At 50.2% G+C, this 14804-nt stretch overlaps 2 protein-coding genes across 2 annotated transcripts; both read left to right on the top strand.

The window, feature by feature from the left end:
- The first annotated feature begins 61 nt into the window (after positions 1–61).
- On the top strand, positions 62–6402 carry LOC141569576 (uncharacterized). Its single transcript, XM_074323296.1, has 6 exons — positions 62–71; positions 1387–1839; positions 2391–2537; positions 3290–3415; positions 4141–4317; positions 6265–6402. Exons 1-5 carry the CDS (start codon positions 62–64, stop codon positions 4158–4160), a joined length of 756 nt encoding a protein of 251 aa, XP_074179397.1. The 3' UTR covers positions 4161–4317; positions 6265–6402.
- Positions 6403–7235: 833 nt separating this feature from the next.
- On the top strand, positions 7236–14573 carry GPKOW (G-patch domain and KOW motifs). The gene is made up of 11 exons (XM_019714335.2): positions 7236–7679; positions 8420–8574; positions 8674–8798; positions 10567–10676; positions 11423–11633; positions 12103–12235; positions 12918–13044; positions 13226–13349; positions 13443–13512; positions 14036–14121; positions 14217–14573. Exons 1-11 carry the CDS (start codon positions 7504–7506, stop codon positions 14349–14351), a joined length of 1452 nt encoding a protein of 483 aa, XP_019569894.2. The 5' UTR covers positions 7236–7503; the 3' UTR covers positions 14352–14573.
- Positions 14574–14804: the final 231 nt, after the last annotated feature.

Here is a 14804-nt window from a genome sequence, read left to right as displayed (position 1 = left end):
TCTGGGGACACAGGCCCCAAGGGGGGAGCGCTGGGGCACAGTCTACTGTAGTGGAGAAGGAATGGGGAACAGTGAGAGATGGCCAGTGGCCGCTGCTTTTTGGAAGAAGAAACTGAGGCCTGGAGGGCCTCAGGCACCCGCCCAGGGCCCAGCAGCCAGGCGACAACAGCTCCCATCTCAGGCAGCTCACCCCAAACATTCACCTGATCCATGACTGTTTCATTGTGGGCTGTGGATGCACCGTGTCCTGATGTGCATTCTGGCTGGCTGGACAACCTCTCTTACCCACTTTAGGGTCCCAGTGTTGTCTGATCTGACCTTGTCTGAGGGGGATACACCGGACTTCCTTCACTGCTCTGTCCCTTTTGTGCCAAACACATCATCTGTCACAGCTCCCCATATATGCCCATTGTTTGTCCTACCGTCCTGTGTTTGCCCATGCTTTGCCCTCTGTCTGGGAGACCCTTCCCAGTCTTTTGTTCACCCTAGGCTCCCACGTCCTCTCCTTCACTGGGAAGCCTTCCCACTTTCTTCCAAGGCCCAATCCCCTCACTCCTCTCCTGGGGAGTACCCCAAATCTGCAAGGCATTGCTATTCACCAGGGTCACTGACCTCTCTGAGCCTCCATCTGCCTGAACTGGGATCCACTCTGTCACTCTTGGTTATCTTCAGGAGTCAAGAGTGGGCGGGTGCCTGAGGCCCTCCAGCCTCAGTTTCTTCTTCCAAAAAGCAGCGGCCACTGGCCATCTCTCACTGTTCCCCATTCCTTCTCCACTACAGTAGACTGTGCCCCAGCGCTCCCCCCTTGGGGCCTGTGTCCCCAGAACCCCCTTTCAAACCTAGAAGACGCCCCATTTCTCTCCTCTCATTGGCTGGCATCCCCTCTCACCCAGGTGCCTTCAAAGCCTCCTCAAGTGCAGGCCCCTACCACCCCTCCAGTCTCCGGGAGACCTGCCCTTCCCTGGGTTTTTGAGCACCCCCAACCCTGTAAGACTCAGGGCCCCAAGCCCTCCCATAGCCAGAAAGGCTCCAAGGGCGCCCCCTTCCCAGCCCACCGTACTCTTCCAGTTCTCCAGTAGGGATCTGGCTTAGGCAGACGCTCACTGTAAATTTACTGAGTGCCTACTATATGCAAAGCTCTGCCGGAGGCTGCAGAATTCCCAGGTAACAGGCTCCAGTTCTGCATCCGGGTTTTTAGGAGTCAGGGCTCCGGCGGGGCCTTTAACTTTTCTGGGCCTCGACTTCCCCTTCTCACACGTGGAATAACAACATCCCCTGGGTGGAAGGTGGAATCCAGCCCAGGGCCCTGGGATAGCAGAGGCACGCCCCGAGGCTGAGCGAGGCCAAACGCTGGCGCCCAAGCCAGGCCTCCTTGCCTGCGGCCAGGTAGGTCACCGTGCGGGCTGTGGCGCCGAGCACGGGACAGGTCGGCCTCACCGCGTCTAGACCCGGGCGGCCAGCCAGGTGTGCGCGCGCGGGAGCTCAAAACGCGTCGCTGGCGGCCGTGCGTCCACCCGAGCGACTCCAAGTCATGGAGCCACGCGCGGGGGTCGCCACGGACCCTAGGGGGAGCAGAGGAGGTACGGGGGTGGGGATGGGGTAGGCGCTTCCCCGCCACACCTCGCCCCGCCTGTCTGCTCCTTCCAGTTCCCTTCCGACAGGTGGTAAACAAGGCAGGCCTGGTGCCCGCGAGGCGGCGGCGGCGGCGGCGGCGGCGGCGGGTATGGACCCAGCGACCCCGGCTGGGCTCGTGGCCCGCTACCCGCACCCACACCCGTGCCGCAGGGCCGCGCACCGGCTTCGGGGGCTCTCAGGGGTCTCCGGAGATGCGCCGGAGAGGTCTGCCCGGGGTCACTGGGGACACCTGGGCACTCACGGTCTCTGGTGAATTGAGGGGGCTTAGGCGGGGGCCTCTGGGGATAAGTGGAGGGGCGGTTGGGGCTACGTGGGCCACCAAGGTTGCCTAGGGTATCTGGAGGGGGAGTCGAGGGTCTCAGGGCCACAGGGGGTCAGACCGTGTTCTCTTGGGACATCTGGGGGAATCGGGGTCCCTCTCGATATTGCGGGGTTAAGAGTTTGGAATAGGAGGTTATGAGGGGGCAGTCGGAGACGTCCAGAGATAGTCACAGAGTGTTCGGAGTGTCCAGGAATACTGCGGTCAAACAGCTGTCTCTAGGGATATCGTGGGGGCCGGCGGGGGTCCACGCGCGTACCCGCGATGGTTGGGGGTCGCGGGAGATGACAGGGACAGTCGGCGACCTCTGGAACTATGGAGGGAGTGGTCGGGGCTCTGAGGATCCTAGGGGCATTCTAGTCTTCGGACGTCGGGGAGTGTGGGGGTTCGCCGAGGCTCGGGGTGGGTGTTGACCGGTTCTTTCCCCCCCTCCCAGGCCGCCGCCCTCCCCAGCGGGCGAGCCCCAGAGCCTGGGGGCTCCTGGCGCGGCTGGATGCGCGACCCCTGGCGGCCAGAGCTGCGGCGGACGTGGCGGTACTGGTACGCAAGGCGGGCGCCACATTGCGCCTGCTCCCCAAGGACGGTGAGTGTCGGGGGCGGGGCCTCCCCGGGGGGCGGGGTTGGAGTACAGCTGAGTTCTGAGGTGGCAGGTGTGAGTTAGGGGAGCGGGGCTCGGAGGAAGATTCGGGGGGCGGGGCCTTGGGGTTATCCTAGCTTATTCCTCTAGGAGGTGACCCTGGGAGGGTTACTGCAGGACCGTAGGTGAGTGTTGGAAGATTAGATGAGGGTGCGAGGATGGATGGTTATCCCCAGCGAGGTCAGCGAGGCTTAGAATGGCATTTCTGAGAAGGCGGGGCCTGGAGCGTGTTGGTGGCCGGCACTTAGCCAAGGGGTGGGACTGGAGTGCTGTCTGGAGGGTGGGCCCTAAAAATGCAGTGTGGGCGGGGCTCGAAATGTCGGGAATGGCTGAGGTGTGTAGGCTAATTAGAGGGTGGAGCCTGAAATGTTCAGGAGTCGAATCCTGGAGAGTGCGCCCTCCCGGGTGGGCCTAGGCTGTTATTTGAGGGGCAGGGTCTGCGTGTTTAGAGGGGAGTAGGAAGGTCTGGAGGATGATTCAAGCAGCCGGTCCCAGGGTTATTACTTAAGAAGGCGGGATAAGGACAGTTATTTCTGTGGGCAAAGCCTTGAAAGGACACTGCTTAGGTAGTTAAATGGTGGGCAAAGCCCTATGTAAGTTCAAAGAGATGAAAGCTAGATTGTTAAATTAGGGGGCGGGGCCTACGTGGCTTCTATGGAGAGTCCCTAACAGCTTTGATAGCCTCTGTCATCCCCCAGCAGGTAGCATGTTGGACTGTAAAGACAGTAATGTGAAAAATAAAAAAGACAGTAATGTCACGGAAAATCTCCTGTCATGGAAGGCCCCCTTGCTTCCCACTCAGAGTTCCCAGCATGGCAAACACAGTAAGTTGTGAAATACCTTGGATTTTTTGCGGAGCTTAAAAACTCCATGAGCTGGAGACTTGCTTAAGGAACCTTGGGGAGGGAGAGGATAGCTTAAGAGGATGGGAGCTGCAGGAGAGCAATGGACAGGGCCAGCCTGAGAATCCAGCACAAGTCAATGTTGGATGTCTCTCCATTTATTTAGGTCTTCTGCAATTTCTTTCAACGATGTTTTGTAGTTCTCACAGTACATTTGTTACACTTCTTTTGTTAAATTTATTTCTATGTATTTTATTATTTTAAGGCTTTTGTAAATGGAATTATTTTCTTAATTTCGTTTTTATTTTGTTTATAGAAATACAATTGATTTTTGTATATTGATCAATCCTGTAACCTTGCCAAACTTGCTTATTAGTTCCGATAGCTTTTTAGCTGATTCCTAGAATTTTCTATAGAATGTCATCTGCAATAGAGATGGTTTTACTTCTTCCTTTCCTATTTGGATACCTTTAATTTCTTTTTTCTTGCCTATCTTCCCTGACTAGAACTTCAAGGACAATATTAAATAGAAGTAGCAAGAGCAGCATTGTTGTTTTGTTTCTGATCTTGGATAGAAACTATTCAAAATTTCACATTAAGAATGATTTAGCTGTCTACTGAACCCATTGCTTGTGATAGTAGATCAGCTTATAATGTTACTGGGGTTACCTTGTATGTAAAGAGTGATTTTTCTCATTGGTTACCAGACCGAAGTCCGTGTGCCTGATGCTTGGACAAAACTCAAAACATCATAGAGTTTGGAGTAAGGAAAGGTTTATTGATTGAGAAGGCACCAAATGAGAAGATGGGAAACCTCGTGGTGCTTCAATGCCATCTTGCTCGCTGGACCAGGCCAATGGTTTTTAAGGGGCAAGGGAGAACAGGTACGTGGAAGTTCTGGTAGGGCAAGTTTTAATTAGAGGAACTTGGATCTTGGCCATTGATGGTAAAGGTGCATCAACACCGGATCTTCCTGGACAATGGAACTCTTGGCTTCTGAAAGGGTTCTGGTGTTCAAGTGCCGGTTATGTCCTGGTTCTTTGATTCCATGAGTTGGGGGACAAGACTTTGGTTTCAGGTGCAGCTGGAGGCTAAAGTTCTTTCCTCTGCACATGCCCTGGCTGCAGACTTGCAGTCTTGGTCTGTAGTCTCTGAAAAGCAACTCAGTATCTCTTTGAACAGGATAGGACCGTTTTGAACTTGTTCTGGAACTACATTTGTGCTTGCTATGTTTTCTCTTTGGATTTCGATATTTTGACTATGATATGTCTGGGTATTAATCTCTTTGCATTTATCCTACTTGGAGTTCATTAAGCTTCTTGAACATGTGGATTAAAGTTCATTAACCAAATTTAGAATGTTTTTAGCTATTATTTCTTAGAATAATTTTTCTGCTCCTCTCTCTGTCTCCACTTCTTCTGATACTCCCATTGGCACATATGTCAGTGAACCTAATGGTGTCCCATATTTCTCTAATGCTGTGTTCATTTTTCTTGATTCCTTTTACTGTCTGTTCTTCACATTGCATAATCTGTATTGATCTCTCTTCTGGTTCACTGATTTTTTTTTCTGCCAGTTCAAATCTACTATTGGCCCTTCTGGTGAATTATTTTCATTTTGGTTATTGTACTTTTCAACTCTGGGATTTCCATTTGGTCAGTTTTTTTGGTAATTTTATTTCTTTATTGACATTTTCTATTTGATGAAATACTGTTACATACCGTGTTTCCCGGAAAATAAGACCTAGCTGGACAATCAGCTCTCATGTGTCTTTTGGAGCAAGAATTAACATAAAACCTGGTCTAATTTTACTATAAGACCTGGTACAATATAATATAATATAATACCGGATCTTATATTAATTTTTGCTCCAAAAGGCTCTTTAGATCTGATTGTCCGGCTAGCTCTTATTTTGGGGGAAACACAATAGCATACCTTCCCTTAAGTCTTTATACATGATTTCTTTTACTTCTTTGAACAAATTTATAATAACCACTTTGAAATCCTTATCTGCTAGGTCTGACATTTGGGCCCTCTAACAGGCAGTTTCTGTTTCCTTTTCCCCACCCACCCCCCACATATGGTTCACACCTTTTTGTTTCTTTGCATGTTGCATAATTTGTTGTTGAAAACTGGACATTTTATATAACATTGTAGCAACTCTAGGTACTGATCTGCCCATTTTTGTTATTGTTTGCTTATTTGTTTAATGACTTGATTACACTAATTTAGTCAAATCTGTTTCTGCGTGATGAACCTCTACAGAGGATTCAGCCTTGGGCATGAGCACAGACGCACTGAAATGACCTTACTTTTATCCAGGCTCTCTTTGTTTCTTTCCCTGATGTCCTAGTTTAATTTCTGGCTGGTCTGCCTGTATTGATACCATACCCAGCTGTTAATCTAAACTAATTTTTGACAATGCCCTAGGGCATAATTTGTTCCATAGTTTTATCCAATTAAAGTCAGGCCTTTTGTATGTGGTAGGTAGGCTTTGAGGGTAGTCTTTGCAGCTTGTTCTGACCTTAGAAGGGCTCTCCTTAGCTGTTTCTTTCCTGTTTTGCTTGTTGCTATCATGGAGATACCTGCCTCCTCTTAATTGCTCACAAAGCCCTTGTGGACAAAAAAGGGAGGGGCACTATAATAAATCTAATCAAAAGTAACCTCATATGGTGATCAATCATAAATTCCTAATTGGGTAGGTCATGGTGGGTAGTCTCATCCCAGACATATAACTTCTTTAGTAAAAGGTTTATCTTGGCCTTAAGCAAGCCCCATCCATTGTTTCTGTGCATCTAAGTTAATACACCTTTGAAATGTCTCTTTTTCAGACCCCTGAAGTGTAACCACCCTCAAGAGAGCACATAATCTTGTTAACTATCCTGTAGGTGGATGTGGATGAAGAATATACAGGAACTCTCTTACTATTTTTAATTCTAAAATTATTTCAAAATAAAAATTAAAAGACGTTTGTTGTTGTATATTTTGAAAACCACAGTGGCTACTCTTTTGAGATTCCAGGGCCCTTTCCAGGATGCCTAGGGATTCTAAGCCTGGAAACATGGCCATGAGATTGATCAAATAATGGGCTTCCTGTTTTCAAGACCATCCTCTGACCCCACCATACGATTCTACTTTCCAAACATTGTGACTATATCCCCATTTCATGTCGTTATATTTATAGCTTCACATTTAAAGGCTCAAGTATATGATTTCCACCCAAGACATGTACTATAATTCCTTTTGCCTCATCCCCTTCTGTTGTTCATTTAAGAGGTCTTCAAGATCTTGCTACAATAATAGTATGATGAATCTCATATAAAAATCCTTTTGCACATCGTCAGTGATTTCTTTGGGATGAATTTTTTGTAGATTTGTAGTATTCTTTCTTGTGACTATTTGTTTAAGTAACAGTCTTCTACTTTACAAACTCTTAAGGTCATACACAAGGGGAACCTGTCTAATCTTTTGAAGACTTAGGACCTGGGTCTCACAACATATTTAATGTTGATAGGAAATATTTTTAAATATTTGTTTAAGTGTCATTGCTCCCCACTGCACTATGAGGCTCTAGAACGGAGGAGGTGCATTTTTTATTAATAGTTGAATCCAGAGCTTGTCCAGTATTAAATCTGGTATCGGTAGGCACTATTTACATGGCTCTATTATTATTTTTTATGGTACACGACTGACATTCACACTTTTTCTTAAATGATTTATCTTACCTACACTTCTCACACCAGTAGGGCACAGTTACGTGCACACAGTAGGCGATCAATAAATACTTGTCAAAGTATTTACACGAAGGAATGAATATCTGCTAAGAATGAATCAGCCTCCTACCACGCCTACCTCCCTGAAGAACTACATTTCCCTATATGCTTAGCGCGACGCGCTCCTATGAAGTAAAAAGGGCGACAATTGCTTCCCACCGCGCGCTTTCACCTGTCGATGTCGCAGTATTTTGTGGGAAGGTAGGTAGTTCTAGCGCTAGTCGTCAGGCCCCGGGCAACCCGAGCCCAAACTAACCTTCCCAGAAAGCAGCTCACCGGCCTGAGAAGAGGGGCAAGATGGCGGATGCGGAAGAAGGTGTTTTGCGGCCAGCGGGAGCCTCCACTGCCCCGATTTCGTTCAGCTTTAGTCGCACGTCCGCCCGGAGACGGCTGGCGGGCACAGGAGACGGCGCGGGTGCGGCACCGGAGGAGAAGGATTTCTTGAAGACCGTGGAAGGGAGGGAGTTGCAGAGGTGAAGCGCCGAGTCTTTCATCCCTTGGAAGTCGGTGCGGTGGGTGCAAGTGGGAGGGTGCAATCTGAGTTGATTGTCTCGGTGACAGTGACCTGGAAAGCCTGAATACCGCCAGAGGAAATTCGTGGAGGCGAGAAGGCGGGAGTTTGTAGGACAGGTGGAGAAATTGAGCCTGATGGCCGTGGGGATTGACAAGAGAGGATGGATTCCTGAGAGAGAGTGTCTTTAGGACTTAGGAACCCTGAGGTGTGTGCGTTCTGAGAGAAGGAAAAGAGAGAATTACAGGACCCCTAATGTCTCAACTGATGCGGTGGGGCTTCTCTGATACGGGGAAACGGGATGGAGCGACAGGTTCAGGTTGGAGGATGCCTTCATCAGCTTAATCCGCAAAGGAGAGTCTGAGGGAGGGACTTCCAGAAGAGAATCAACCAGCTAAGGAAGCAGGTGTGGAGCCTGGAGCTGGGGAGAGAATCCAGGCTGAATATAGTCATTTGTGGGTCATTGTGGAAGCCATCGACTGAAGACTGATTCCCCAAAGGCACAATTAGGAGTTGGGGGTAGAGGAGAGAATCCAAAGAAAGTACCATCAGAGACATAACAGGAGAGCCAGACAGAACTGAGGGCGCTGTCCATGGGACTTGGGGTGAGCTTGACTCTTGTGTTTTCTCTGAATGAAGGGGTGTGGCTCAACCCACTGACCATACTACTCTCCCAACTTCACCCTTCTGTGTTCCCATTAGTGTAAAGCCCTCCGAAGCCCCCAAGGAACTCGTCATCCCCTTGATCCAGTATGGCCATCGCAAGCAGCCACCAACCCAGGCCCCGGGGCCATCCACAGATATTGAGGCCGTGGGGGATGGGGTGCTGTCCCAGGCTGTGAAGGAGCTCATTGAGGGTGAGTGATCCCCCATTTGCCTTGTCCCAGTAAAGGAAGAACAGGAGGAAAATGGAAGGGTAGGGTGGAACCTCATTGCTCCCTCCCATTCTTCCTTAGAATCCAAGAAGTCTCTGGAGGAGAGCGAGAATGCAGGTGTTGACCCCACGCTCGCTATCCCCATGATCCAGAAAGGATGCACCCCCAACGGGGAAGGCACAGACAGTGAACCCCAGGCTGAGACAGTGAGCTGGCCCCTCGCCCCCCTCCTCTCCCAGCCTCTTCCCTGTCTGATAGGCTTGCCTGCGTGCACACAGCAGAAGTCTGTGTGTGTATGTGATGATGCATACTACTTATCCCTCCTTCCATCCTTTGGAGTGTTTGAGGAACACCAAGGAGACTGATGTAACCGAAGTGGAATGAGGGAGAGGGAGGGGTCGTAGATGAGCTCATCAGTGGGAATGCTGAACTAGGCAGGGCCTTGTGGGCCGTGGTGAGGATGTGGATTTTACTCTGAATGAGATGAGAGGGCTCTGAGCAGAGAAAGGACACGACTTATGTTTTGACAGGATTTCTCTGGCTGCTGTGAACAGAACAGACTAAGTAAGCAGAGGTGGAAGCAAGGTGACCAGTAGTCCACCAGTAGTGATGGAGACTGAGACCAGAGTGGTAGGAGTGAGGCCTGGAAGGACAGGTAGGGTTTAGTGAGAAAGGGGAGAGCAGGGTGAGTACTCCTAATGGCAGCAATGACCCAGACCATGGCATGATGTCAGGAAATCAATGTGGTGTGTGTCCGACAGTAAGGCAATTTATGGTGTATCTGGAGTGAATATAAAGAACTGAGGGAGTGATGATGGGAGGTAAGGGGTGTATATACATAAGTAACCAAGTCTGTCTTTCATACCCATGGACCCTCTTTTCACCTCTTCATTCACAGTTTGGTTTTTGCAGTGCTTTGGAGCCTGATTTTCCTACAGCCCCAGACCACCATCTCTTTTGACTGAACTTTCTTATTAGCCTTCAGATGTCCTCTGGTTTCTTTCATCATAAAAAAGAAAAAAAAGACTTTTCACTCTCCATCCTCTTCCAGCTTTGGCCTCATTTCTCTCATTTTTCCTCCTTGCTCAGCTTTCCACATCTCAGTTGATCACATTTACATCCATCCTTTCTCTTACTCAGCCTAAAAACCTTAGCACCATCTTTGACTCACCTCTTTATTTCATACCACAATACAATCTTTCAGCAGAATCCTATCATATTCCTTTTCAAAATACCTCTAAAATCGGAACACTTCTCCCCGTCGCCACTACCACTGTGCTGGTCTGAGCCACTAGCATCACTCTGCTGGCATCTGGACTACTGCAGTTACTGTCTCAATGGTCTCCCTTGTGGCTCCTGCCCAGCTCTCCTAATTAATCTCTTACCACCCCTCTCTGCATCCATATCTCTAGTTCAGTCAGGTTGACTTTCATGATGCTTTTCAGACATACCAGATCTTGTCCTGCTTCAGTACCTTTGCTCTTACTGTTCTCTCTGCTTGGAACACTTTTCCTTCTCATATCCTCATGGCTTTCTCTGTCATCTCCTCTGGTCTCTGCTCAAATATCAACTCAGTGACACTCCCTTCTCCATCCTTCTGCATCTCCTTAACCTGCTTTATTTTCCTTCACATAATTTATTACCACCTGACATATCCTGTTTTATGTATTTTATTTATTGTGTGTCCCGCAACTGGAATGTAAGCTCCACAAGAGCAGGAGTTTTTGTCTGATTTGTTTACTGCTTTCTCCCCAGCACCTAGAACAGTACCTGGCACAGAATAGGTGCTTTGTAAATTTCTGTTGAAAGACTGAAGTGGAGGAGTAAAGTGAGGGATGGTGAGGGGAAATCAAAAGTTACCCTTGAGCTGACTGGAAAAGAAGCAGTGAGGATCTCAGTGGGAAGTAGCAAATGCACTTCGGAGGGCCCACCATGCGCAAAGCCTGACCACCCTTCCTCCGCTTGAACGTGTAGGTGCCGGAGGAGGCCAATTACGAGGCAGTCCCTGTGGAGGCCTACGGGCTGGCCATGCTGCGGGGCATGGGCTGGAAACCTGGCCAGGGCATCGGCCGTACCTTCAATCAGTGAGTTCTGGGGTAGGGGCAAGGGGACAGTAGACAAGGCAATGAACAAGACCCCTGTGGTTACTGCCCCCCCAGAACCATCCCAGTACGGGAAGGGCACATTACCATCCTAACCAATTCAGCAGTCTCTTCCACTACTGCTTCAAACTCCTATTTGCCCTTTGAAAATCCGTAACGGGATCCGATTTATGGAAATATTATTTCTCTGGGCGTCAGCTTCCTCATCTGAAAAATGTGGATAATAACAGCACTGACTTCCTAGGTCAGTTGAGAATTGAGTGAAATTATACATGTAAAGCACTCATAGTTGGCCCTGGACCCAAATAAGCATTGACTGGACATTTACCGTTATCACGTGGACTTACGTTCCCTTCACAGTTCTGAACTCCAAAGAATTTTGAAAAACAAGTATTTTTTTCATAAACCCTTTGGCAGCCAAATGTGATCTGGATTGACATTGAATTTTTTATAGTCTGTTTCTCCTGTTTGGTGTGAATATTTGTATGATTTCCCTTGTAGAAATATTAGTGTATTTGGTTACACTTAATGGATGGTATATACAACATGTTATTAGGTTGAACCAAATGAAATTGCCATTTCTATAGGTCAAAAACAGTCCCAACATAGGATGGGGAAATATATTATTGAACATATTGGTAGGGTGGGATTTGGCGAGGGATACAGGGGAGTGGGGCATTGAAGGCCATTGCATCCCCCAACAAGCCCATATTCTGTGCTCCCTGCAGAGTGGTGAAGCCCCGTGTCAACTCACTGAGGCCCAAAGGGTTAGGGCTGGGCGCCAACCTGACTGAGGTCCAGGCCCTGGCCCCCACAGGGCCCCACCGCCTGCTGAGGCCAGATGAGCAAGAGAAGGATAAGGAAGACGAGCCTCAAGGCCTGGTGCCTGGAGGAGCTGTGACGGTTCTTTCTGGCCCTCACCGAGGCCTCTATGGGAAGGTAAGAAACCAAGATGTGCCTGGAACCCAAGACAGGCAGCAGAGAAGATTGATGTGAGATTCAGAGGGCGGCAGAATTAGGTGTGGGGTAGAAAGGCTGGATGGAAGTCTTTGTCTTTTAGGCCTGCCTGGCTTGTTGCCTCATTCGGTAACTCAGGACCACTTTCGGGGCCTTTCTGAGCCTCAGTTTCCAATTGAAAGGAGAGGTCATACCACAAGTCCCTGAGGATTAAATGCTTAAAATATGTCCAAGCCCCACCGTCTGGTAGGGGAGACATAGGGATCTGGCCTCGTCCCCAACCTCAGGGGTTACAGTCTGCTTAGGGAGATACAGTGACCAGGCCCAGATTCAGCCCTCCGGGGTCAGTTTGCTGGGGGAGGCACAGGGGTCGGGCACCTTGGAAAGAAGGGTGAATAGTTTGGTCCTAGGAATGTAGGTCGAATTCACTCAGCTCCTTCCTCCACTGTAGGTGGAAGGCCTCGATCCTGACAATGTTCGGGCCATGGTTCGTCTGGCTGTGGGGGGCCGCATGGTAACTGTTAGTGAGTACTGCCTGCGGCCTGTCTCCCAGCAGGAGTTTGACAGGAACTCCTTGGATCTCAGTGAGTGAACCTCTTACCTAGCTGGAGGAGTCGGAGAAGCATTCCTGGGGTGGTTGGGCCTGTTTTTTGGGGGAGAGGGTTAGACCTGCAGAGGGCAGGGTAGCGGTCTGCCTGGCAGGTTTGCCTTCTGCTCCGTGGTCAGGACATGAAGATGCTGAGAATGAAGATAGTGGTTTCTTCAGTTTGACTGAAGAAAGTTTGGTCTCATAACCCTGGGTCTTTAGCCTTTTTCTGAAGGAGAAGAAACAGGTGCGGAAACCAATTCTTACCCTCGGGAGGTCTTTGTCTGTTTGGGGTGATGAACCTTTCTTTTGCTAGGGAGTCAGAGCAGCTACCTAGAACAGGTCGTGACCAGAGAGGAAAGAATTCTAGATGTGTCGGTAGGACGGGGCAGTTTGGCAGATAGGAGCGCTGACAGCACTCTCCTGGACTCCTAGCCCACATGGCAGTGACTCCGGTACGCACTGTCAGCGCAGGCTGGGGTGATGGAAAAGGGCTTCCCAAAGGAGGCCGAGACTGTTGAAGGAAGGGAAGAGTGTTCCAATAGACCAGGCAAAGATGTGCTGATGAGAGGGGATGCTTTGGCAGATGGGAGGTGGCCTGAGGCTGAGACGTGGCCTGGAAGGAAAGAGAGTGAGACACTGAAGTTCTTTCCTGATTCTCCCCACACCCCCTTGAATAGGCCAGGTGAGCAAATCATCCCCAAGGCAGCAGAACGGAACAGCCTCATCAGAGAAGGCCCCCCAGGATCAGGACCTCCCCACCCGGCAGGAGGATTCAGCGAGGAAACGGAAACACCTTCCAGACCGGTGGGACTTTGGGCATCTGGGATGGTAGAAGAGGGTAGGGGTGGGGGGAGCCTCCAGCAGTCAGAGAAAGCTTCCAGGGCAAGGCAAGTGCATAGAAGGAACTAGGAATGCTACTATGGGTGGGTTTCACAGCATCAGAATGCACGTCTGACTAAGCCTGGTGTCTGTCCGCTCTCCACAGACAGGACGAACCTATAGCCAAGAGTGACAAAACAGCCCCCAGGAGTCAGCACTGGTTGCACAGGGACCTGCGTGTGCGGTTTGTGGATAAGCTGCACAAGGGCGGCCATTATTACAATACCAAGGTGGGCACCCCACAGCCTGGGTCCCCTTCCTCCCCCAGGGACTGGGCCCCCTTAACTCGCTAACATTCTCATGCCCCCTGACCCTCTTCCCAGATGACAATTGAAGATGTCCTCAGCCCAGATACCTGTGTGTGTCGGACAGATGAAGGCTGGGTTCTGGAAGGTGAGTCTGAGGGATGGGCCATTGGGTCATTATCGTCCTCGAGGCTGAGCAGCGAGGCTGGCTGAGGACGAGAGCCTACCCAGGCAGAGGCTGGGAGGTTGGGCAGAGTTCAGGTGGTTTTGCAAGGCCCAGCATCCTGTGACAGAATATTAGACTCTTATCTGAGCCCCACTTTTCCCATCTGCAAAATTAGCATGGAAATGACCTGTTTCTCCTTCTGTGGTATCTTGTAGGGGTGTGTATGGAGCTCCCTGTGCAGGGTTGGTAGGGCTTCCAACACAGCTATGGTAAGCAGCTTCTGCTGGCACCACTACCCATTGTCACCTTACATAACAGCTCCTCTAGTACGGCTGTTGCTAGGCACTGCTCCTTAGGTTTCCTCACCTGTGGAATGGGTATGGTGGGCCTCCCATCTGTCAACAGGGTGCAGAGTGGCTCCCGGGAATACAGGAAAGGCCTTTCTGACAGGACCCTGGTGGGCTGGCCCTTGCTGCAGGCCTTACTCGGCTCTCCTTGTCTGTAGGAATCAGGGAAGACATGCTGGAGACCCTTGTCCCCAAAGTGGAGGGCAACCGGGTGATGGTGGTGCTGGGGCCACTGGCTGGAAGGGTGAGTCCCAGACCTGGGAATCAGGTGGGGGGAGCATGCAGGGGATATCCCGAGGTCTGGGTTGGCCTAGCTGACTCCCCCCGCCCCTACTCTAGCTGGGCCGTCTGCTGGGCTGGGACAGAGAGCGGAGCCAGGCTTTGGTGCAGCTTCGGAGAGAGAATCGGCTGGTGGAGCTTCACTATGATGCTGTCTGCGAGTACGTGGGCCCCCGTGACTCAGATGAAGACTGACCCGTGGGCCCACCCCGTCCCCGAGGCGGTTACCAGTTCTGTACAGTGTGAAAAGCCCACCTTGGTGAAGGTGGTGGGGTCGTTGTTCCATCCTGCACTTACAGTGCAGCCCTGGAACAGAGACAGGGCACGTGATGGGTGGACTAGAAGGGAGGCTAGAAACAAACCTAGTATTTCCCAGCACTTAGTATATAATAAAAACCATTTCAACTACTTAGTAAACCAGAGCGCTCATAAATGGTGTGCTGAGCTGTGAGTGGAGGTGGGAGCCACGGTGAGGTGGGAACCATTCCATTTTTCAGACCCACCACCCTGCTTGGGCTGCCAGAGAAGTTAAAGTATCCATTCGCTCACAAGCTCACTCTCGGAACACAGAAGCTATGAAATCTGTCCCCTAAGCACGTACTGTGCAGCTAGAATGCCACATCTCAGGACAACTTCCTAAGCAAGCAT

This window comes from Rhinolophus sinicus, chromosome X, assembly GCF_036562045.2.
Source record: "Rhinolophus sinicus isolate RSC01 chromosome X, ASM3656204v1, whole genome shotgun sequence".
Lineage (NCBI taxonomy): Eukaryota > Metazoa > Chordata > Mammalia > Chiroptera > Rhinolophidae > Rhinolophus > Rhinolophus sinicus.
Note: the sequence above shows the minus strand (reverse complement) of the source record. Positions and strands in the feature narration are given on the sequence as shown.